Here is a 25934-nt window from a genome sequence, read left to right as displayed (position 1 = left end):
CATACAGACCAGAAGCTCTTTCTGTAGCGAGGATTGCGTCTTAGGACCTCTTTGTCCTAGTACCAGTGCACCTTTGCCACAAAGTAGATGCTCAATACATGTGTAGAGAATGAATTAACCTAGGTTTGGCAACAGAGCTCCTGTGAGCTCTGACAGTGGTCAGAGTTCAGCCCCAAGCATAACGATGGAGGGACCCTGCATGGCCCTCTGTGGCTGAGGAGTGTGGGAGCTCTATGGGGGGAGTAGTGCCAGCCCAGCAGTCAGAATGGGGCTAGAATTCACAAACATGGCTTTGATGGCAGTGCTTTCCCATCCCCCAATCAGAAGTCAACAGTTTTTTGTTGTTGTTTTTTAAAGATTAGTGCCTGAGCTAACAACTGTTGCCAATCTTCTTCTTTTTTTCCTCCTGCTTTTTCTCCCCAAATCCCCCCAGTACATAGTTGTATATTTTAGTTGTGGGTCCTTCTAGTTGTGGCATGTGGGACGCCGCCTCAGTGTGGCCTGATGAGTGGTGCCATGTCCGTGCCCAGGATCCGAACCAGCGAAACCCCCAGTGGCTGAAGCAGAATGTGCGAACTTAACCAGTCGGCCGCGGGGCCATCCCCAGAAGTCAACAGTTTTGTCCTTGATTCAGCAAAGTTTATGGAGTTCCTGTTATGTGAAAGGCCTGGAAGGGGGATCTACGGATGCTAAAAGGCAAGGGCCCTGCCCTAAAGAGCAGCCGGGGTTCTATGAACAAAGCAGGGCGGGGAGGGGTAGGAGATGAGGCATGTACAGAAATAACCGTGAACATAAGGACAGAAAGGCATAAGTGTGTAAGCAAGGCACAGACAGATAAAGTGTACGCCAGTGGCCTCTGGCCACAACCCAGTGGGGAACTTGACTTTGGTAGATGTGAACCGGGCGTTATGGTCTACATGTTATGGTTTCTTAGTAGTGATACCAATGTCTTGCAACCCTGCCTTTTCCTAACCAAAATTGACCTCGTACTGTTAACCTAGCACATAGTATTCATCAGAGTATTTCTGTGCACTATTGCGACTCTGCTAAGCACAGAATCTACTCTCTAGGAATATGCACCATGGAGATAATGTTGGAAAGGAATAGGATTATGTCATCTGTTCTTTGAAAATGAAACTATTTCTGTGTCCTGGCAGATGGCCCATAGTAACAATTCTTTTCTTATCTGATTATAGCCAATTCTCTTTAAGATGAAATTCTGCCTAATGGATACTTTTACCAGTCCCTTTCTATACAGAGAGTCAGTCTCTGGAACAGAGGCTAAATATTTATTCTGTGTTGATGGGCTGTGCAAATTCTAGAATGGAGAGAAGGGTGAAGACATAACCAGAGGGCAGGTGGAACTGGGAGCAGCTCTAGAGCTGGGTTGAGAATGGGCAGAGTAAGGAGCAAGGTGAAAGTGGAGGACACTTAAGGCTGCTGCAGAAGTTAGCTGCAGACGCAGGGCCCTCTGCCCCCGGTGCTGATAGGGACAAGCGAAAGCAAACAAGAGAACACATTGTCACATGGGTGGGCATTACCCCTTCTGTGGCCAAGTCAACCGTAGAGCAGTGAGTCTGTATGTGCTTTTTGATGCAGTGCAATAATACGAGCATTTATTTAATACCCACCATGTGATAAGTGTGTACATGCATGACTTCTAGCCCTCACAACAACCCTACATGCTGCTACTATTTTCAGCCACATTAAAATGCACTGTCTTGGTTCACCTGCTCAGGCCACTGGTGAATCCAGGGTCTGCTCTTCTCTAAACAAACCAGAAATAGTAGAGTTTTTCTTCCTGCTGATTCAGTTTCAGCTTCAGCTGTCCTGTCATTTCAGTAAGAACAGCCAATCTGTTGAATTTCTGGGCATCCAATACAGTGATCTCCTCAGATCTCTCACATTTTAAATTTAAACTGAAAATTTGCTCTGTAGATCTTTTGAGTTTGTAGCTTTAGATCTTCATTGAAATAACCTAAATCTTCACACTTTCTTCAGTTTTCTTTAAATATTTCATAAGAAAACAGTGGTTTTAAAATTTTTAATTGGGGGGGGGTGGGCCGGTCCTGTGGTGTAGTGGTTAAGTTTGGCGTGCTCCACTTTGGCAGCTCAGGTTTGTGGGTTTGGGTCCCGGGCATGTACCTACACCACTCATCAGCCATGCTGTGGTGGCAACCCACATATAAAGTGGAGGAAGACTGGCACAGATGTTAGCTCAGGGCTAATCTTCCTCAGCAAAAAAATAAAAATATAAACAGTTAATTTTTATTTTATTCTAGTGATAAAAGGCTTATAACAAGAAGCTGCAGTCCTCTGCCCACCTTCTCTGTCCCAGATTCCTACTCCTCAGAGGCAACATATTTCAGATCATTTTGCTGTTTCTTCTGCTATCTAGCTGTCTAGCTCCAGCATTCTCAGAATGTGCTCTTCCTCCATCTCTTGTTTGGACATCCTCAGCTGGTTTCTCATCACAGCAGCAGAGAGTTTAGTTCCCTTATAGCATACTCCCACTGTTGCATTCTCTAGCCTTCCAAAATTTGGGTAAATCAGCAGTAACTATTTACATTATTCATGACATGTAATTTACTGATGATCCCTTTACTGTACTCTGATGATTCATTTCTTCTCTCATGCAACTTTTTTAATTCAGTTTTCCCCCTAAGGTTAATACATGCCACATGGAGCATTGCCAGTCGCTGCCCAACAGCTGTTTCCTCTTCCTCCTTTCAAACCAGTCACCGTGGCCCCATTCCCCTGCCCTTCGAGGGGCAACCTGCGGGGGTTGCTTCTGGGGAAGGTGTCTTTGTTCTTAGAAACACAGACATGGAAGAAAGAACCTCCCCTATCACTTGGAGAAAAGTTCTTTCCAAGAACCCACAGAACATTTACTAAACACAGATATCCGAACACAACCGGGCCACCAGCTGCATTTTCTCACTGTGTCTGCCTCCCCCAACTTTCTGTTCTACTCCAGTCTCAGCTGGCTCGTCTCTGGGCCTGGGCACCACTTGTTTTCTTGGGGGTTCTCTTTTGGTCTCCCTGTCCTGGATACCCCGTCTTCTTCATTTATATGTTCATTTTGCAGAAGCATATTCTTTAGAGGCTTCGTAAGTATATATATACATATATATTTGAATTATTGCTTGTTTGAAAATGTGTTTATTCTGTACTCGCACTTGATTTGATAGTTTAGTAAGATATAGAATTCTAGGTGAAATCATGATTTTTTGGAGTGTTACAATTGCTCTCCTGACTTCAAATATTTATTACTGTTCAAAAATCTGTTGTCAGTGATTCCTTTTATCTGTGACCTATTTTCTCCCTCTGAAACTTCTCTTTGCTCCTAGGATTCAGAAACCCCATGATGTTGTGCTGTGCGATACACTAAGTTTTGTTGTCTGGGCCCCCAGTGAGCCCTTCTAACCTGGAGGCTTGAGTTCTTCAGTGCTGAGAATTTTCTTGTTTTGTTTCTTCGGTAATTTCCTCCTCTCATTTTCTTTGTTCTTTCTTTTTCCCGCTGCATTTCTATTAGAATTTAGAAATTCTATCCTAATTATTCTGTCTTTGTTAGTTTCTCCTCTTTTGGGGTTCTGACTTCTGAGAGATTTTTAGATTTTATCTTTAAAGACTTCTGTTAGTTTTTGCATTTTAATTGTCATTTTTAATTTCTGTAAGCTCTTATTTATCCTCTGACTGTCCCTTTCTATATTATCCTATTCTTATTTTATAGACACTTGTCTATCTCTGAGGAAATTAACTAGAATTTTAAAATGTTTTCTTCTGTCCTTCATCTGGTGAGTGGATAAACAAACTGTGGTATAGCCATACAGTGGAATACTAGTCAGCAATAAAAAAGAGTGAACTATTGATATATGGAATAATATGGATGAACCTAGAATTAATATGCATTCTATATTAATATTAATAATATTAATGTAATATGAGAAGTTAATTATATTAATAAAATATAATAATATAATGTTATTATCTTGAGTCACCCATATTATTAGAAAGAAGCCAGATTTAAAAGGGGACATGCTACATGATTGTATTTATATAACATTTTGGAAAAGGCAAAACTATAGTGATGGAGAATAGATCAGTATTTGCTAGTGCTTAGTGGAGGGGAAGGGCAATTACAAAGGGATGACATGAGAGAAGCTTTTGGGGTGATGCGGCTGTTCTGTATCTGGATTGTGTTGGTCGTTACTCTCTGCATTTGTCAAAGCTTATAGAACTGTACACCAAAAAGAGTGAATTTTATTTTATGTAAATGAAAAATTAAAAAAATTTTTCTCCTGTTTTTTTTTTTTTGGAGGAAGATTGTTGCTAAGCTAACATCTGTTTCAGTCTTCCTCTATTTTGTATGTGGGATGCTGCCACAGAATGGCTTGATGAATAGTTCATAGGACTGTGCCCCAGATCCAAACCCACACACCCTGGGCCGCTGAAGCAGAGCACACAAACTTAACCACTATGCCACTGGGCTGGCCCCGTATTTTTTTTTAATGCCTTATCTTTTTATTATTTGAAGACTTTCTTACATATTTGGTCATTCTTAGCTGTTTGTTCACATCTGGGAGTGAGATTGGAAACTGGAGCCATGTGTTGTGTTTATTGCTTTGCTCTAGTTGAGGTGTTAAGATTATGGGGGATGAAAAGCTATAGAATGTTTACACACACACACACACACACACACACAGAATTCTAAGCAAAGAATTAATAAATCACTGCTTATCATTTTCCCCTTTTGTAAATCAATTGTCTTTTTTTAATTTAGTGCTTCCTGGGTTTTCCCTCTTTTTCTCTTCTCTCTTCTCCTCTGGCCTCCTGGCTTTTGGCAGGGAGTGGAGAATTTGCATTAACTTCCCAGTATCACTTTGTTCCTTTCACATTAACCAGAGGACCTGCCATGCAGGGTACCACTTTCCTGGCCTCCTTCCTGATGGGTTCTCAGGCTGTGGGGCTGGGCCTCTTCGGGCCACCAAGCTCTGACTTCCTTCCCTTTGGCTGGGCAGGCCACCACCGCTGCTCTCAGGACCCCGGCCCCGCCCTCTGCATGGCCGGGAAGCTCCGCCCCACTGCCGGGGAGAGGTTTTCTTCTGATTTACTCTCCGCCTCATGACTCCTGCTGACACCGTGGAGTGCTCCCTTGGAGAGTTGTGTCAAGTGGATTTCTTGTTTTCTCCTCCTCGTCAGAGCTGTCCTCACGCTTTAGTTAGGAAGAGGCCCTAACAGTAAACCTGGAACAAATTTCTCTGGTCAGAAGGAGGGTAGTCAGTGTGCTTGTCGCAGAAATCAGATGGAGCACTGTCTGGGGGGCTCCTACAGCCTTGGAGAGCTGCCCGGGTCAGGGCGGCAGCCCCTGGGGACATGGGGTCAGGAGCCTTCCTGAAGCTGTCAGGACCACCCATTAGGGAGGGCAAATTAGCACCATTGCTCCTATTTCCATGCTTAAAACATATGCACACATATCATACATGTGAGGATGTGATTGTGAATCACTAAATGAAATTGACTAATTAGCTTTTTGGCTGTTTGGTTTAAAAGATAAGCACGAGACTTATGATATTTCTTTAAGAGTCTTTGATTAAAATGACTGTTTGAGTATCTGTTACTTGAGAGTGAATTTCTAAACTGCAATTTTAAATGTTTAAAACATGCCCATTAAAATTCATAGTTATTCAGGTTTGTGCTTTCTGGGAGTGTTTGATTTTCGTTGCTTTGGGAAGTTGCCTGTTTTGATCATCAGGATGCAGGAAGCCTGTGCCCTATTCTAGAAATGCTCGCAAGCCAGTTTTCCACCCTGGGATTATAGATTGGATGCTGTTCCACTATAAGTCAACATGTTGCTCTTTTAAAAAGCATTCTTGAATTTTGTTGGGGATATAAGTATTTTTTACTATTTTTCCTCAAGTTTTGGTAAAATGTTGGAGGGTTCCTATAAGCAGTTGATTAACTAAAGCAATATTACTCATTTATCTCAAATATAGAAAAACCAGTTGTTCTCTCCAACATCTATCGTTTACTTTTCTTGCATGTCTCTAGTTTGAGTTGGTTCCTAAGTAATGTATTTTTTCCTTTTCTATTTATCTTCATTTCTTTATCACTTCCTTAGAGATAAAGACATTCCAAGCATGGTGATCCAAAATGCTTTGTTGATTACATAGTGTAACTAATGAAAATACAGAGACTCTTAACCAAAGGCCCTCAGACATGAAAGCAGATACCTTTCCGTTTAGCTGGAGGTTTTTGCAATCAATGTGCAGTTTATTTATTTGCTTTCTGAGTGTTACAAACATTTTTCCTTGGGCTGCATCTTGGTGTTAAATATTTAGCTTCATCCTTCTGGGTATCTGATTCGTTTGACAGAGAAAAGGTTATATGCTTCTGATGAAAGATAAAAGAAATTCACCTTCCAGAAAAAAAAACAATTTGAAAGAGCCCCGTTAATAATGACCTCGTGTAGGCTTTTGAGATGGAGGTGGTTCTCACTTTATCCGTGATGGTGTTAGATTTCTTTGTACCTTTTAGACAGCAGACAATCCTTAAGGTTTATACAGCCTGCAGTCCTGCAGATACTGCCACCTCATGGATGCTGGAGTCCAGTCCCAGGCTCTAACACGCACAGAAGGGAGTCAAGGAGGTTCAGCTTGAGCTTTGAAATAAACCCACTTGGAGAAGCTAGGTTGAGCAGGGCCTAGCAGAGGAATTCGAGAAAGTGTCTGTGCTGCCCTCTCAGCTTGCCCCAAGCCAGCCCTCCCACCCCCATCCCCCAGGATAAGCCTCCCTCCCCACCTGCTCAAGTAGTTGTAAGGATTCTCCTGCACTGCTTGGCCCACCATCCACATTGCGGAAGCAGACTGGGCCAGAGGACTCTTGTTGGAAAGAAAGGAGGAGAGTGGGTTTGTTAGGAATATTCAAATAAGGCATTTGTGGTAGAAATGAGGGAGGGAATACATTAATGAAGTATTACAGTATCATAGTAATACTTGGATAGGTGAATAAATAAGAGGAGCTGCTCCAAATCTAAAAGAGTGGGTCCTCCATTGCCTTCAGGGTCCAGGCAGGTCATGTAGGCTGTGAAGCAACCAGGTGAGTAATAGGCCAGTCACTGGAGAAGGAGAAGGCGTGTGCCTTGCAAACATACATTGGAATTCAATTTTTAAAAAACTGCTGCCTGCTCCTCCAAAAAGACTGTAAGAAAAGACTTGTCTGATTCAGCCCGTTGATGCGAGTTGAAACGTCTGTATGTCAATACATTTCCTTTTCCGTAAGTCAAAAAGCGTTTGCTTTTATCTAGATTTGAAGTCCCTGTCTCTCTTTTTAGTCTCCTATTAATAAACACAAACACATAATAATGTTACTGAAAGAGTCTGGATCTTATCTAGTATTTTGCAGATAGGTTATTAGTGTTCGACATACTAGCTTTTCTCACCTGTCTTATGAAGTAATGGCAGAGAATTTATCACCAACTCTTGATTGTCATATCTAGTTGTTCTTGCTGCTTTTTGAAACTGTCAGTCTTTTAAACTAGATGACAACATTTTCTTCCTTTGCCAGAACAGATAATTCCTAGTTTTTGTGGTAAGGAGATAGGGATTGCAAAAATAAATGATAGCCACAGATAATCCTTGTGCCTCATTTTAGCTATTATTTTGTCCTCTTTCCTCGTGAAATCTTTTTTTATAGCAAGCAGTGTTTGACAGATAGGAATTTCATAGTGGCATCTTTTCCTTAGCACTTCACCACTGGGGAGTAGCAGGTAAAGAGCTTGTAAGGAAGTGGGCAGCTGGGGGAGAAAGGGGGCATGGGACTCCAACATCACCTACAAATCCAAGACCCAGGCGTTGGATGATGCGGCGCTGCTGGTAGACGTGAGTGTTGGGTGGCCAGCTGGAGTCTTTGTAAAACACGCACGTGCACACACACACACATTCATAAGTTGAAGAAGGGGCAAAGATGTCATTGTCTCCAGCTCCTCAAGTGGGATTTCTGCCTCCTTGTTGTCATATGTGGTGCTTAGTATTTCTGTTTAACAGCGTGTTTTGTTACACCTCGTTTTGCTTTGATTACCCTAGTTATTGGCTGTATGGACGTTAGATCCCTTTTCCCTCAGGAGATTGTGATTTCTCTGAGAATGAGAACCTTTTTAAAATTTATCTTTTATATCCTATTGCTCCTTGTACTGTGTTTTCTTTTTTTCCAGTTGATGCTCAATAAATTGTATCCCTCTCAGATCCCTTTTGAGTCCTGTCTCCTCGTCACCTTGTTTCTCTTACTTCCTAATGCAGGAAGCTGTTCCAGGGTGGCTGTGGTCTACCTAGGGGGATGAGTACTAGACTGGGATGTGAGGAGCCCCCTGCTGTGACAAGTCCTGGCTGTGGGACTTTGAGTAACAGAGCCTCTCTAGGCTGCAGTTCCCTCATATAAAACCAGAGGGTTGAACTAATTAATGTCTCAGTTCCTTTTCACCTCTAACACTCAGTGATTCCGTGATTCGTGTATGCTCAGCAAGGCATCACCCAGAGAACTAAATAAATTAGGAAAGATTCAATTCTGCCACCATGTTAGTTAATTCAACACAGATTTATTGAGTGCCTTCAGTGTGTTGGGGACCATTCTGGCCACTGGGGATCTGTGGTGAGCAGGGTTTCTATGATCCTTATCCTCCTGGAATGTATGTTCTATTGGGAGGGAGCAATGAACAAATAAACACATGGAATAGCTGGGAAAGGCTATGAAAGAAACAACAAGGGGCTGTGGCTGGGGAAAGAGGACCATCAGGGAAGCCTGTCTGAGGAGGGCACATTTAAGAAGAGTCCAGCCATGTGGAGAGCCAGGCATGGAGAACATGCAAAGCAGTGACAGTAGTGATGTGGAGCCTGAGGGCAGGCTGCAAGGGGAGGGTCACGTGGGAGAAGAGAGTGAAGGAGGAGAGAGGTTTCCCAGGGCCACACAGCTCAGAGCAGGGCAGGGTTTGTGGCAGGGAAATGACCTGATCTGATTAACATGTCAAGATATTACTCTGGCTGCCCCGTGAAGGGCGAATGGCTCTTTAGAGAAACAAGAGTGGAAGCCGAGAGATCTGGTGGGAGATTTATAAGTGCCTCACATGGGAGAGGGTGGTGGTGATGGAAATGGGGAAAAGTGGACGGGCTGGTGACAAACTTTGGAAGTCCATCTGATAGCCTCGCTGATGGATGGGGTGTGAATTAAAGGAAAGGCTAAGGAAACATTTTAGATTTCCAGCTTTGGTGATGAGGTAGATGGTGGCACCAATAATTCATGTCTGGGAGACTTGGGAGGGCTGGGGACTGGTGGTGAGGTGGGTGGGAGGCAAGAGGTCTTTTATCTGTCCCTTGTTCCTGGAACAGGTCCTTAAAGTTCTAAGATCTCATTCTCTCTTGAGAAAATCTGAATTCTGGCAATAGCTTGTCTCCCATGTTTGCCATTAAAAATAATAGTTAAAAATAATTTCACGCCAGAGATATGCAGTGTGAAGGAAGAAATACAAATCAGCAAACGTCATATGAAATGAACTATCCTCACTAGAGATGAAGCAATAGCAAAATAAAATAAGTTTTTTTAACCTATCAACTTTAAAAATTGATGATTCTGTGGAAGCTTAGCATGGTGGCTTAAGAGCATGGACTGTGGGTTCAAATTCCAGGTCTTCCACTTACTTTCAGAAGTTATTTAACGTCTCTCTGCCTTAGTTTCTTCATCTGTAGATTGGGCTAGTAATATCTAGCCACAGGATTGTTATATGGATTAAATGCAGTAAAGCCCTAAAAACAGCACCTGGCAATGTTAGTGCTATTCAAGTGTTGAAAATAAATTCCTAGTGTTGGGTGAACTTTATCAATTAAAATCTGTTTTTGAATCTTCACTGTGTGTCAGCCACTGTTACAGGCTTGAGAGCAGGGCAGTGAACAGAGGAGGAGAGGCCTGCTCTCCTGGAGCTTATGTAGGATGAGGCGAGGCAGATAATAAACGGGCAAGTAAGCACAAGAGTCAGATAATCTTGAGTGGTGAGAAGAGTGTTCTAAACAGGGTGACCATATGTCCAGTTTACACCTGTGTCGTGGCGTTCTATCTGGTTTAGCATTTTTGAACTCTTAAAATTGTTCCAGTTTCATACAAAAACTTGCATATGAATGTGTGTAACAGTTTTATTTATGATTGCCAAAGTCTGGCAGTAACCCAAATGTCTCTCAACTGGGGGATGGATAAACAAACTGTGGGACGTAGCACGGAATATTATTTAGCCATAGAAAGGAACTAACTACTGATAGAGAAATCTCAGATGCACTGTGCTAGGTGAAGGAAGCTCGACACAAAGGCTGCACACTGAATAGCTGCATTTAAGGGACGTTCTGGAAAAGGCAAAGTTGTAGGAACAGAAATCAGATCACCGTTTGCCAGGGGCCTGGGTGTCAGGGAAGGGTTGACTTCGAAAGGACTTAGAATTTTTGGAGCTCACAGAATTGTTCTATATCTTGATTGTGGTGGTGGTTGTCACAAGACTTGCAGAAATATACAATAAAAAGGGTAAATTTTACTATATGTGAATTATACTAATGAAAAATTGGAAAAAAGTCCAAAGCAAGAAAAAAAATGTCCCTATTTGAATGGTAAATGATCTGGTCATTCTAGTTATGAAGAGTTTTGAGAGGGAGAAGATGGAGCAGGAACAGGAAAATAGAGATAGAATGAAGATTGACACTTTTTTTTCTTGAGTACAATAAGTATTTATTCCACAAATCATTGTGGGTCACCCGTTATGTACCAAGCCCTGGTTCATAGCCCAGACACAGGAGATGCACCTGTGAACAAAACAAAAACCCCTCCTGGAGCTCAGAGCTGTGGTTTAAAAAGCTAATGTGCATCCGGGACTACATAGTGATTCCACCTTTAGGATGCATCTTAAGGAGAGAAGGGGTGCAATAAGGATGTGCTTTGAGCAATTTTCTGTGAAGACTTATTTTAAAAGGCAAAAACTGAAAACAACCTAAAGTCTAACAATAGGGGGACTGGTAGGTAAATTATGGTAAAAGTGGCCATTAAAAATGATAAGGTATTTATTACATGTATTTCTGTGGGAGGCGTCCATGACACACAAAGTGAAAAACTGGAGTTACAGAACTCATTCCCTGAGTGTAAAAAAAATCTGAGATACTACACATCAAACTCTCTTAGGGTGGGACTAGGGGACTTTGGTATATTTTCACTTTTTTTTTTTTTAAATACAGCGAAGATCTGTTTCTTTTAAAATTGGCAATGTAAGTATTTCCATTTTGAAAAGAAAATCCTTCAAGACAAACATAAAACAAAATAAATATTAAGCATAATAGGCAAGGAATGAGTACCGTATGTTTTCTGGTGAAATTCTGTCCTGGAAGGAAGGAAGGATTTGTTTTTCAAAGGGTAAAACAACTGCTTTTTATTGGCAAATGAAAACAAGGCTTCTTTTGGAGAAAAATGTAACATTTTTTTGGAGAGACTTTAAATATCAGTTAATGTAATATTTTGCTTAAATGTCAGGTTGGTCTAACCTCTGAAAAATCAAGTTCTTTCTTTTCCTGGCCCTCTATAAAGGGGGAAACAGCAGCATTTCATTTATTTTTATTCTTTTCTTCTTCTTTTTTTTCCTTCACTTTTTTTTTTAAATTATTTATTATTCACTCTCTTTACTCGAGGTAAAATAAAAATAAAATAGCCTCTGCTACCAAAAAAAAAAGATATCCTTTCTGGACACAGTCCTGTTTCTATATTAGAATAAAGTGTGACATACTGCTGGTGTTCTGTACCTGGATAAGGAGAGTAAGGCAGGCTCCGGAGAGCTGTTGCCTTTCCCATTATTTGGCATGCTCTCACCGAATTCAGCACCACAGAGAGCTACAGCTTCCCTGAACATATATTACCATCCCCCAGCTGAGAGTTCAACGTTCAACTGTCTTGTGGTGAAACTGAACTTGTAAAGTTCATTTAGTCTGCGGTGCATCAAGTTTTAGATGACCTATAATTGTGCCTGTTGAGAATAAACATAAACAATGTTCTGAAATAGGACCAAGAACCTAGCTATTCCTAGGTAGTTATAATTGCAGGAAACACAGAGGAATGATTACCACAGAACTTTCTAAAGCAGATGACTATGTAGAGTTGTATGTAAATATTTGCAAGTAACTTCATATAAAATTATCCTGTTAAATGTGGTAGAACATTATAGACCCTAAGTACATGCTCAGTAAAAATGTCAACTAAAATTGAAAGTTGGGACTTTGATCTTTTTGCGTCATTATTATATTTACTGTTAAATTTTGGGTTCATAACTTACACATTTTTCTGTATTCTGAAGTTCTTCTGAAGGATAATTTCTTGCTTGGTAGGAGTTTCAGTTGGAACTTCTTTGACAAATAAGTTTTATTAAGTCAGATGGAATTGCATTTATGTTCAAAGGCACAGCGCTGGAATATTTATATGAAAATTCACAACTGATAGAACATTCCACAGCAGGCCTGGCAGCTAAGGAGGGCTGTACAGCAGTAGTTTTCAATTTTTAAAAATCCATGCCCCTTTTTAATAACATAAAATTCCCCCAAACTTCCTCTATTTATTTTTCAATTAAATTAAATATTATGACAAACATAAATCAAACAATGATGATCAGAATGTATTTTTCCATATAATCTCCTCTGAATGTTCTGGTACAGCCCTCCCGGGGTGCCTAAACAGTTACCCAGTTGGGAAGAGTGGCTTTATAATCTCCATTTTAAAAGACTAAAAAAAAAGAATAGGGCCCATGCTGTATTGAAGGTGATGTGAATATTTGCTGTTTTGAGCTCGAGTTAGGAGGAGATCGCTTCATCCCAAGGGCCTACTATGTGCAAAGTGCTGTCCCAGACTCCACGTGGGAAACAGTCATGTCTGAGCTGTTAACCTCCAACCTAGTGAGATATTTTAATAAAGGAAATAAGATACATGTAACTATAATGAAAATAAGATGTGTAACTGTAATAAAAAGACACAACTATAATAAAATACGATATAAAACTATAATTAAAAAAATGTAGTATGACATTGCCGAAAGGAAAGATCTGGGGATTCAAGACATGGAGACACAATATCTAGCTCCTTTTCCACCTTTTTAGGGAGAGAAGGAGGAGGAAATTTAGAAAGTCTTCATGGAGGAGGTGGCCTTTGAGCTCAGAAGGTGGAGCTATTGGGTGGGGAGGGCAGTTTTACTGGACAGCTGCATTTTAAGCAGAAGAGTAAAGAGGATTAATTCTGGAAAGATACGAGGGCCCAGCGCTCATCAGACCTTGAATGTCAAGCTGAGGAGTTTGGCTTTAGCCTGTTGTTTAGTCAAGTTAACCCACGGTCATATTAGTGGATGGCACAGAGCTAGTGGACCCACTGACTTCCCCTTTATCCGAGAAAGCCTTCCACACTGAAGTGGACAGAATAAACATGGTAACAGGAAATTGAAGCCCAAGATGGATAAAAAGATTGTGTATGAGCATCTGGATGCTATCAGTCTGCTTAGTGATTCATAAATGTGTATGCATTCAACTGAAGAAAGTTCTGGATGAGACGGTCAAACCATTATCAGAGATTGTGAGCTGAGGAGAGCTGAAGACATGCCTGATTATTAAAGATGGGCAAAGACAATTGTGTTTGTTGGCAAGGAGAGGGTGTGGTGCTCCATCTACATGCCAGTGAGCCTGATGCTGAGCCCTCAGTGGGTTTTAGAAAGCACTGGTGATTGGTGAGTTATGGGTCCTGAGAAAAATACACAGTGGTCCTTAGGAGAATGTTAGGTAGTGTGGAGAACAGGCTATGGTAGATAAGCCTCATTTTCTTTTCTTTCTTCACTTTCATTTTCTCTCTTTTCCTTTGGATGAGAGGTGATTCTCTGATTATTTCAGCAATGCATTTGACAAGGTTTCTTCTCTTATGCGGCTCTTGTGGACACGATGTGCACAGTGGCTGCGGGGCCTGGTGGGTGGAGTGCCTGTGTGAGTACAGCAGCAGTGCTGGTGAGCAGAGGAGGAGCATCACGGAGCTACTTCTCCCTGGCACCAGAGGCTGCTGCCTCGTCTCCTGCCCTGTTCTGCTGCCATTTGCTTCAGTGAAGGGAATGATAAGATGGAAGGTGCACTTACCTCTTTGAAGACGGTATGAAAAGGGAATGGATTGCAAATATTTTGGATGAAAAATTAAGGGTGGGCCCCAAAATATTTTAAATAGGATGGAACAATGGATCTAGACCAGCAAGACAAAGTTCAAGAGGTATATTTTTATGGTCCTACCCAAGGATGATAAATTTCTAGGGTTGAGTTGGTGTAGTTTAGGAGTAACTCATGTGGTACTTGGGCATTCTAATTGGCCATATGGAATTAATAAGGTGATTTATATGCTCATGAAGAGGTCACTGTCTTAGATTGTGTGGTTAGAGGTACAACTGGGAGGATGGAAATCTTGCTTCCACATGGCCCTGGATAATGCACCTAGGTCTGAAGTATTATGTGCAGCTCTGAGCACCCTATTAAGAGGGACTTCAGGCTCCCTGGTGTATGTGCTTAGATGGTGGGAGTTTTCAAAAGCTTCTCCAGCAGTTAGGAGAGTCCGAATTCTTGAGCAAGGAGAATAGGTTTGGGGGAGGAAGGGAGCCTAACACCTCTTTACAGACACCTGAAGAGTTGTCCAGGGGATGAAGACTTGCATTATTCCACTCTAGGGAGGCAGATCTCAGCTCCGAACAAGTTTGGCAGTGGCCCTGTGCAGAGGTGCAATGGGCTGCCTAGAGAGCTGGTGGATTTCCTGACACTAGAGTTTTCACCCTAGCAGTAGGGGGAACTACTGGAAGCCTATCAAGCATCAGATAGGCAGGGAGCCTAGAAATTCTTTAAATTTCTTTCGGAGCTAGGACTCAATGGATTTTTTCCAAGATAAGTTACCGTTTACCTCTAAGGCCATTGTCTGTAACTTTTTTATTCATGGATGTGAAGCACATGGACGTTACATGCCTCACTCTGGGAAAATGCACCTCGAGTAGGGGGTTAGCACGGTTGGTAGACATATTTGCATTTTTTGTTTCATCACACGCTCTTGTATTATGAGTCTAAATTTTTATGATCATGTTTATAGTGGGGAAAAAATGTTTCTCATGGTAGAGTACCCTGGATTGAAATCCAGATCCAGAAAAAACTCTTCCTCATGTTGACTTTGTGACTGTCTTCTGGCAAAATGATAGAGCTCTGGGAGAAGGTGTGAAGCGTCTTGAAGGGAAGGAAGTGGGAAACATTACTTCCTGCACTTGGTTTGCCTTCTGTAGTTGAAGAAGATCTTAAAATTTGCTTTTCCTGTCTCATGTGGACATTTTCTCCTTTTTGGTCTTTGGATTTGCTTTTCTATTCTTGTTCTTATGATGGTGACTTTTCCTTTTACTCTTCCTATGTGATCTATACAGTTCCACCAATAAGTAGGTTTTCTTTTTACAGCTTCCACTTTCTGCATGGATTTTACCTTCCTATCTCTGTCCCTGCTCTCCCACTTCTTAGCTGTGCGATCTTGGGAATGTTACCTTCTCTGTGCTTTCATTTCCTTACCTGGAGAGGAAGAGAAAAAATAAGGGGATGTTAAGATCTATCTCTGGAGACCATTACAAATATTAAATAGCTTAACTTAAAATTTAAGATTAAGTAGAATTAATTATAATTTAAAAATTAAATTTTGCAAATATGTTTTAGTGCTGAGAATAATACTTGGCCCCTAGGAGGTTCTAGCTTTCCATCCTCTTACAAATGAGTAACACTTATTGTTTATTGACAAAGACAAAGAACATTTATTATGTAATTCTTTCAAAATTAAAATACAACGCTTTCTAGCAAGATACTGATTTTGCACGTGTTTGTCACTCTGGAGCAATCACGTTGTGGATTGTGGTTTATGATGCTCTGGTTTTGCTGTCACTGCTGAGAATTCATTTCTTTCTCCCAGTCTCAGCAGTTCAAACCAAAGAGGGCTCTTGCTTTCATGCTTATAATTCTGCCCACAGAGAATTAGAGATGCTCACTTTCTGAAAGGTTTTTGAGAAATATGCAGATCAAGTGAATTAAATAATATTCTGAAACTGATGAATAAATCTGTGTTTACTGTGCTTTTTTCTTCTGAGAATCTCTGTCAATTTAACATGATTTTATTTTTATTTCTCTCTAGGTCTCATGGACTAATTGGCTCTCATTCAGCAGGAACCTAACAGATAAGTCATCCTGCTGTATGTCAAGACAATGCTTGGTTTTAAAACTGCTCTGAAAATGATTATAGCAGTATCACAATGTGACATTGTCAGGGGGTGACAAGCAGCTTGAGAATTTCCTATTAATCAAAGAGCAGCTTGAAGGAAGCCCCTTTCCATTAAGGAGGACTGCATGGCAGGCAGCCCCCACTGACCGGTTGAAAATGAGTGTCCCAGTGGCCCCTAAGAAATCATATTACACTCAGTTGCGGGACAACAGAAATGGAGTGAAAAATAATAATGAGAGTATCCTAAGTCTGGGAGATACCAATGCCAATCAAATCATGTTGGAGGTCAGTTCCTCTCGTGATGAGTCTGAGACATGTGACCTGAGAGATGAAATTGGAAATGCAAATACAAGTGAGCCGGAAAATGGTACCCATTTCCATAAGGAATTTCACCAACTTCAGGGCTTTGGGAAGGGATCTCAGGCTGGCCCCACGAGCCTGAAAGATTTTAAATCTTCTTCAACCGTTCATAGAGAGCTAAATGAGGAGCACACAATGGAGAGAGGCACAGATATCCCACAGACCCCTCAGAGTATTCAGGGACCAAGTCTGTCAAGTTGGAGGAATGTCATGGGCGAGTACAGTCTAGAGGTTTCGGCTAAAAGGGATGCCGAAATTCCCCGGCATGTTCCAAAGGATAAATTGGCAAAGACCCTTGACAATGAGGAGTTGAGAAGGCATTCCTTGGAACGAGCAAGCAGCATTGCTGTTGCAGTGGACGCGCTCACAAAGGAGCGTATTGGGAGCCTGACTCGGCAGTTTCCTCAGCCTACACCGCTGGACTCCCCTGAAGCCCCCTGTCACATGCCTGATGGTAGAGAGGGGCCACAGAAGACATTGGCAGCCCCCTCTCTAAGGGCAGCTTTTCCTTCAGCTGACAATACCTCAGAGGGAAAGAGTGTGCATCATCCTAAACCATCTACCTCAGAAACCAAGGAGACCACCTCCTCGGAGACCCAGATGGAGGGGGCACATGTATCGAAAGTCAACGACAAGAGCACATCATGTTCTGCCCATTCAGAGCATGCTCTGAGTTCAACTTCAGCATCAAAGGAGGTCCCGAGTAAGCCAGAAGCACAATTAGGTCAGGGAAAGGCCGAGTCCAGGACGGAGCTGAAATTTGTCCAACCCAGGGCCGTGCAGGAATTAAAGTCAGCCCAGGCGGAGGGTCTGGGATGTCCTAAGGAAGATAGTGTGTTACCCCTAGAGAGAGAGGGGCCGTGTAGGGAAGCACAGCAAGAAGCCACCGCCTGTGCACTTAGCCGTCTGTCACACGGCAGTCTCCACCATGTTGGCGTGGGAAGAGGCAGGAGTAGCGAGCAGGAAAAGAGAGCAGTCAGCCTAGGTGAGGGGGGGCCTCTTCACACCAGTCCCCCACAGGGCCCTGCTTCCTTGGGAGCCGCTGATAATCAGCCCACTGGCAAAATTTCACCAAGTGCAGCTAGGAAATTGGGTGAAACGGCGTCCAGCAGCGTTCCCCCAGGTGATGGTCATGTAGCTCTTATTCCTAAAGATCCAGCTGATGGCAGGCCCTCCGATGGCAGTGAGGAGAGACTGGTGCTGGGCACTGGGAGCAGGGACAGTGCTCCAGTTTCCACTTCAGATCCTTCTGTTGGAGGGAGCAAAGCTGCGGTCCCTGAGCCCCGTGACCCTCAAAGCAGCAGCTCAGAAGCAGGGCAGAGCAAAGAGATCACTACATCTGTTGCCGAAAGTAGGAACCTTCTAGAAAATGCAATTAAGACTGAAAGTTACCCAGCAAGAAAAGATTCTCTTCTCAATGTCCCAGGACCCCTCCACCCAGAGACAACTGTGAATGTGACCCACCAGCCTACACCACCCAGTAGCAGTTTTCAGGACTTCGGCGTGTTGAGTGTGGACACGGGGTCACTCTCAGCTGCCCCACCTTCTACCGACAGCACACGGTTGTTGACCACTTCCCCGAAAGTGCCTGACAAGAACACCTGCCCCACTGGGATCCCCAAGCCCGTCTTCACACATTCCGAGGACGCACCCTCCACACAGGAGGGGACGGAGAGCCGCCAGGTGGAAAAGATGGAAGAAAGGACAGAACCCAAGCCCATCATTATGCCCAAACCCAAGCATGTGAGGCCTAAGATCATCACCTACATCAGGAGGAACCCCCAGGCCCTCGGCCAGGTGGACGCGTCGCTGGTTCCAGTGGGGCTTCCTTATGCTCCGCCCACGTGTAGCGTGCCTCTTCCCAAAGAGGAGAAGGCGGCGAGTGCGGACCTGAAGCCGGCCGCCAGCCTCTACGAGAAATTCAAGCCAGACTTGCAGAAGCCCAGGGTCTTCAGCTCTGGATTGATGGTGTCAGGGATCAAGCCCCCGGGACACCATTTCAGCCAAATGAGTGAAAAGTTTTTGCAGGAGGTAAGAGCGTGGTGTTGTGGTACAATGTATGGGTTGAACATCCTAAAGCTTGTTTCGTCTTCTCGATGATTTGTGAAAACGGAATATCCTTTCTTAGCAAATTGCAGATTTTGATGGATGCACTTGTCCAGAAATGGATGTTTTTGACTAGAGGAGATTGTAGACAAATGCATGTTTTTGACTAGAAGAGTTTGGTGATCATAATGAGATGGATCTAACATCCCGGGAGATTCATCTAAATCTCACTCAGTATCTCACATATGAAGTTAGAGATAAGTAAGCATTTAAATTAGCTTCCCTGTTTAAATTAGTGAGCCTAGTTCTTCTGTAAGCCAGGTCACTGGAAAAAAAAATCCAAAATAAATACATTGTTCAAATTGGTCAGACCTCATCCTCCCAGGGGGAATGTTTCCTTGTGGGAGGATCTCGCGTTCATGCGTGTGAAGAACAGTGGGTAGAAAATAATGTGTTAGGTTTGGGCTCTTTAAGTCAAAATGCTAATTAGAACTAATGTTTACTTGAGTGCCTGCCGTGTGTTGGGCCCACATAACACGCGTTTAATCTTGGTGGGTCCTCATTAACCCTTACAGCAGTTCTCTGGAGGTTGGGGTTGCAGCTGTTATCACTGTATAGAGGAAGAAACAGACTTGGTGGGGTTTGAGTAACTCATCTAAGGCCACAGAGCATTGCCAGCGCCGAGATGCTCCCAGGTCCCTCTGTGCTACCCTTTCAGCACCTGGGTGCTGTGACAAGTCATCCTCCCAGGGCTCAGAAAAACTTGTTTCCGGGAGGCAGTCTCCTCATGGCAGCCAGAGCGATCAGTTACAAGGAAGGCTGGATCAGATCTCACCTTTCCCTATCACCCTTCAGGTCTGCCCAGGCCACTCAGGACAGAGGCTGATGCCTATAGGATTGCTCAGCCTTTGGGATGTGTTCAGTCTAGCTCTGTTACCTCCCTGACTTCCTCGCCTTCCTTCGCTCTTCCTGTTTCCCTCAGCTGCCTCAGGGCCTTTGCACTTCCCTCTGCTTGGAATGTTCTTCTCCTAGATATCTGATTGGCTCTCACCTTCACTTTCTTTAGGTTTCTGTTCAAATGTCACTTTATTAGAGAGGCCACCTCTCCTTCCCTTTGAGACTCTTTTCTCTCGTTTATTTCTTCTTAACACTTATCTCTACCTGACATATATACTGACATATATACTTGTTTTTGTTGCATCACCTAGAATGTAAAGTCCGTGAGAGCAGGGACTTTTTCTGGTGTTTTGTTCCCTGCTGTCTCCCCAGCATTTAGAACAGTTCTTGGCATAAATACATGCCCAAGAAATGTTGAATAATAGCTGTATTATGAACTTGTATATGTTGGATCCAAAAAAAGTCAACCAAAGCTCCCTAGAGACAGAATGAGTCCACAGTTGGACTCTGGCTTGATTGACTATACTGACATGGACTGTAGTGATCACAGCAGTTGTCAGCTCTGGCACAGAGAAAGAAGTGAATCTGTTCTCAGAGTAGATCTTGACCAAAGCTAGCACTGACCAGGTACCCCAGCTAGCTCTGACCGTCTGTCCTGCCCTGGGCTGGGCTGTTAGCACTGAATCACACAGCTCGCTTCCTGCTTTCTGACCCTGGGCTTCCTGGAGAGGCTTCCTCACATCTCTGGAGAGAGGACACTGACGGGAGAGTTTGGGGGCCCAGTCTCTTTGGCAGGGGCTCATCTCTCTGTGCACAGCTGCCCATGGTGTCCTGTTTGAAGTGGGCTTCTCACACGGCAGCCTGCAGAGAGAGCCTGTCCTGGACAGAGGATTCTAGAGTCTGGCCCTAGGCCGGTGGCATCTCAGTAACAATGAATGGACAAATTGCCACTCTGGTTTTATATGTCAGTCTCTGAGCTTGGCTAATATGAGTCTTTCTCAAATTTCCCAGAAGCCACCCGGGCCTCTGAGACTGCAGGTTGGGCTCTTACCCTGGGCTCTTCACTTAGGCAGGGGTGCTCCTTGTGAGGCCTCTGGGGCACAGCCATCTGAGCCTCCGCAGGGCTGTGGGTACCAAAGCTGGTCACATAAATGAATGAACCTCTTTCTTCTCAAAGTATCGCTCAGAAGTAACCAACTTATGCAAGACAGGGCCCCCCAGCTCTGGCATGGCAGAGCATCTCTTAGACAAGCACACCCTGGGAGAAAGCAATAAGGAGAGTCAAGCCTTAGGCTGGCTTCTCTGTAGCCACTGGGGTGACTGCTCTGGGCACCAAGGCAGTGTATGCCTATTGGGGTCACCTTTACGTCTTCTGTAAGTTGTACCAGAACATTCACTTACGTTCTTTCATTTGTACCATTTCTTCAAATAATTTACTGCCCTCACCCCCCAGAAAAAGATCCCCTAGATTTTTCTCTGCAAAAACGCATTCATGAGAGAAACTTTATTTGGATATATAGGCAAAAATCCTATTATTGTCTGCAATTCTTTCTCTGTGACCCTTAATTTTTCTTCTGTATATTTCCTTTCTGTATTGCTTCTGCTCCCTCCATAAAATATAGAGCAATTTCTCCATTATATGCACACTTTTCCCAAAAATATTTTCTTAATCCTCTAGAAGTCACCCCAAGTCTCAAGGAGATGGGATAGTGTGGGTGTTTGAGTGACTTTAGTAGTTCTGAGAGGTTCAGAGAGACCTCGTTGGTATGGGGACAGCAGTGCCACTGTGACCAGCCACTGTATCTGAGGACCGTTTTCTGCTGTCATCAGAACATGAGGCCCAGGCCCTTTCCTCAGTCTACAAGATAGAGCAGAGAAGCCCTAGTGTGGTGCTGGGCTAATTTCTGTAATCAGAAGTGAGGAGTAGGCTGGCCCTTGACCTTGGCTTCTGTAGCTGCCACCTGATGTAACCCAGGGCGGCCCCTCCTGTGTTCAGGCTTGGTACAGGGAGATCCAAAGCCACCTCCCCTGCCAGTGTGCCCGAACTCGCCGCAGGATGGCTTCAGCCAGTCTCCAGGAAAAGAGCATGCTTCTGACCAGTTACAACAGAAATATTTTTCAGTTGGAGAAGTTATATATCTTTTTAATAAAATAGGAAGGTCTTAACAATAAAAACCCAAACCAGCGTCAGACTCTTCCCTCATTCCTGACAGACTCGTGCTGGTTAGCTCGCGTGAGTAGACGTGGAGGAGACTAGAGTAAGTGCTGCTGAGTGAGGGGGCTCTTCTCAGTTGGCAGGAACAACGCAGACATTTAGGGTTTCCAGAAGCGGCTTTGAAGATGATCTTGGATCTTGTCATGCCAGGACCATCAAGTGTGCTTCCTTGTTTGGACTGCTTTCTGTGCTCAGCTATCCTGAGGTCTCAGGGACTCTCCCTTCTCTTGACCCCTTGGGGGAGCCATTTGAATTTTTGGTGTAGGGAGGTGGGCAGAGGGAGCAGGGGTGAGAGTGGAGGGGTGAGGTGGTGTGCTTGCAGTATACAGATGTGGGATTAGGGTTGGTCTCCCTTCCCACTCCCTGTTGCACCTCATTTCTGAAGGACGCTGTTTGTCAGGGCTCTCTGGAGAAACAGAGCCTGCATAGGTATGTGTGTATGTATCTACTGAAACTTTAAGGAATTGGCTCATAGAGTTATCGAGACCAGCGTGTCCAGAATCTGAAGGGTGGGCCAGCAAGCTGGAGGCCGAGGGAAGAGCTGATGCAGCAATTTGAGTCCAAAGGCCGTCTGCTGGCAAATTTCCTTCTTTTTTAAGGGAGGTCAGTCTTTTTCTATTAAGGCCTCCAACTGATTGAATGAGGTCCACATACGTTATGAAGGGTAATCTGCTTTATTCAAGGTCTGCTGATTCAGATGTTGATCTCCTCTAAAAAACTACCTTCACAGAAAAATCTGGAATAATCTTCGCCCAAATAACTGGGTACTGTGGCCTAGCCAAGCTGACAGATAAGATTAGCCATCACAAGCCCTCTCCCTGCAGCCATCCCAGTGGCTTCTCAGCAAAGCCTCTGCGTTTACCCCGTACCCCAGCCCGGGACCCACTGAAGTCAGCACAGGGCCCATATGAAGAGGGACAGTCCAGTAAGAACTTATCTGTGTGCCTTGATTGGTTTTAGGAGTTTGAAATCACAGGGATTCTTTAGTTTGCTTTCAAAATTATTTTTCTAAAAATACTCCAGTAGAAAAGGAGGGAATAAACCATTTGGGGTTCATCTTTCTGTGTTTATGACTATGCAGTGACTCCTGTTGTGTTCTGTCACTAAAGATGAAACGAAAGAGTGTGAAGCTTTTTGTAGATTCCCTTGTTTTATTAAAAATGCACAGATTAGGCATCTGAGGCATACTTTTCACCTTTTCAAAGGATTTGTTATCTTACCAGAGACAAATTACCCAATAAAATGACAGGCATTCATCAAAAGTTCAGAAATAACACAAGTAAAACCAATGAATCACCGAGATAGTAAATGTCTATTGTGCACACACCAAAAAGACAGTTTGCAAACTGGGAGTACTCAAACCAGAACGTGAAATGAGGCTTAGGGTTATGTCGTCATAAAGCAGCTTGTGTAGGTGGAGACAGTGACTGTTTGTTTTTCGCAGTGGTTGGTTCTAATGTTAGAATTTTCTTAAATGATAGGGAATTGGAGGGAATTACCTCATATTAACCTTGGGAAACAGTTCAAGTTTTCTTATGATTTTCAGAGGCATAAGCAAGAAATGACGCAGGTCAAGTTAGTCTTCCAAAATAAGCTAAATTAAGCTTTGTTTGTATGACTAAACTGGTTTTGTCTGCTGGGGAATTTTCAAGGCTGGTCTCCATTTGTTTTTTATTTTAATACATTGAAGTTCCTGAGATCGTTAAGGTCATTTTTGAGTGACAGCGTGATGGGTTTTACCCCTGAAAACTATCCAGTTTCAAAGAACTGGGGAATTACTGAGGTCAGCATATTGCAATCCCCCAAACCTGACAGATGTAGGTTAGAAGTGATAATCATTTCTTCATGAGAGCACCCTCTAAGAGCAATGAGCAATGGCATCAAAAGTTTAGAAACTAAAAGTAAAAAGTAGAGGAAATATGAGTATAATAGGCCAAAAATTAATAGTAAGAGACTAGGTAGAGAATGGGAAAATTTTTATCAGAGAGCAGATGTAGAATGTTCTTTCACAGGAATGTAATTTGCTGCAGCCTGAAATCAATCTATCTACTCTAGCAATCATGCATATTTTACAATGTGATTATGATAAAACTTTAAAGGCCTATCTTTTGTTTCAATGATGTCAATTTAAGGAGAACTTTGTATCTATTTCGGCATTAAAAGTATCAGATTAAGGGTTTATCTCTTCAACAGCTTGGATCGAAGCTTTATAGCTTCTATTAAAGAATATTGTTAAATGCTTGTGATTCCTGAATAGATATAAGTTTGACACATTAAATGTATTGTGATTTAAAGCAGAGTTAATTATCAGTTGTATCTTTTCATATGTAGCCTCTGGTACTATTGTTTTTTAACTTAAAGGAAATAAATTAGTTATTTTTTCATTTTTAATATGAAGAAACACTGATAATATGAACAAGCTTTGTGAGTACAGAATTGCATATATAAAAGGTAGCCATAAAGTTGTATTCTAGTCTAAACTGTTAACTACAGGAAAAAGTAACAGGAATGTTACGTTATTAAATTTAGGGAAGAATGGAAACGTGCTTCCTTCGTTTAATACGTATTGACTTCAGCTACGTACTAGATACTACTCCTGGTGCTCTGAATTCAGCAGTCAAGACTCTGTGCTTGAACTTGCCTTGTAGTGAAACTTGCTCAAACGTTCTTGGGGAGCACCACCTTACTAGGGAAGACAATCAGAGGAGGTAATTCACAGTCTCTCATTTTTAATTGTGTAAACAGATTGTAGAAGCCTGAAAACACATTTTTCCATTAACTTCTCTATTCTTCTAAATAGCCTCTTCTCCCTCATTAACAATGCATTTTTTTTCCCTAAGTGGCCTAGTAAAGACTTAACATAACTTGATAAAGTTCATCTACTTATTATCAGACTGGGTTACCATAAAAATTGCGCCTTTTCTCCTTAGGAATAATGAAACTTTCATAATTCTATGAATGTTTGCTAAATTCTTTCTTTGCTTCATTAACATTACTTATTTATATATTGGCTACTTGCACAAATTCCAGTGATTTTGTAGCAAGCAAATTTAAAAATCTTAGAGAGTGAGTTCTTTTTTCTCCCAGTGAAATATCGACTCATAGAATATTAGAACTGGAAGAACCTGAGAGATCATCTAGTTGTATTGTCAACTTAGAGACGAAGAAAGGCATTGGGGCCCAGAGAAGGTAAGTGATCTGTGATGGGGCCACTCAGTGGTGCCGATGTGGTCGTTGCTGGAGCCTTGTTCTCCTGACCGTGTTCAGTGTTCATCCTATGACGTGAAGTTCTCTGATTGAGCTTCTGATCGTTTATCTTAGGTTACAGAACACCCTGGAAAAGAAGAATTTTGTTCTCCTCCTTATACTCACTACGAAGTTCCTCCAACTTTCTACCGATCGGCCATGCTCCTTAAACCCCAGCTGGGATTGGGAGCAATGTCCCGTTTACCATCTGCAAAGAGCAGGATCCTGATTGCGAGTCAAAGGTCTTCAGCAAGCGCCATCCACCCACCAGGACCCATAGCAACAGCTGCCAGTCTCTACAATCCCGACCCTACAGGTAACTGATCCAGCAGTTGCTGCTGCTTCCTGCTGCCCTTGTAAATAGCAATCATATAAAATGGTAGTAACTGTCTAAAGCATGAATGCCTCTCACCCTTGAAGAGGAGTCTTGTTCTTCCATCTGATTGTAGATACAGACATTTATCAAGACGCATCTCTGCAGCTGTCATCCTCCATGTCACTTTTAAAATGGTGGCTGTTGTCACCACGTCCTCACTTCTTGTAGTTTCTCCCTTCCCTAATACATCCTGTAGGCTTCAGAAAACTTTTTCTGTAAAGGGCCAGATAGTAAATATTTTAGGGTTTACAGGCATTTCAGTCTGTGTTGTGACTGCTCAGCTCTGCTGTTGTAGAATGACAGCAGCCACAGACAATACGTGAATGAATGGATACAGCTGTGTTCTAACGTCATTTACAAAGGCAGATGGTGGGCTGGATTTGCCCCGTGGGCTGTGGTTTGTCAGGGAGATCTTCCTATCGCACAGCACTGACGATGTCACTCTTCATCTGTTCATAAATCTTGAACACCCCATATTTG

At 42.9% G+C, this 25934-nt stretch overlaps 1 protein-coding gene across 5 annotated transcripts in view; it reads left to right on the top strand.

The window, feature by feature from the left end:
• Window positions 1–25934, top strand: part of MTUS2 (microtubule associated scaffold protein 2) — a 558867-nt gene that overhangs the window by 158674 nt on the left and 374259 nt on the right. For all 5 annotated transcript variants that reach the window (XM_046663636.1, XM_046663639.1, XM_046663638.1 and 2 more), the window contains 2 exons: window positions 16228–18705; window positions 25154–25394. In XM_046663636.1, the coding sequence (XP_046519592.1) occupies window positions 16471–18705; window positions 25154–25394 (2476 nt within the window). In that variant the 5' untranslated portion in view covers window positions 16228–16470. The remainder of the gene's footprint in view (window positions 1–16227; window positions 18706–25153; window positions 25395–25934) is intronic.

The sequence above is a fragment of the Equus quagga genome, chromosome 6, assembly GCF_021613505.1.
Source record: "Equus quagga isolate Etosha38 chromosome 6, UCLA_HA_Equagga_1.0, whole genome shotgun sequence".
In the NCBI taxonomy this organism is placed as follows: Eukaryota; Metazoa; Chordata; class Mammalia; order Perissodactyla; family Equidae; genus Equus; species Equus quagga.
Note: the sequence above shows the minus strand (reverse complement) of the source record. Positions and strands in the feature narration are given on the sequence as shown.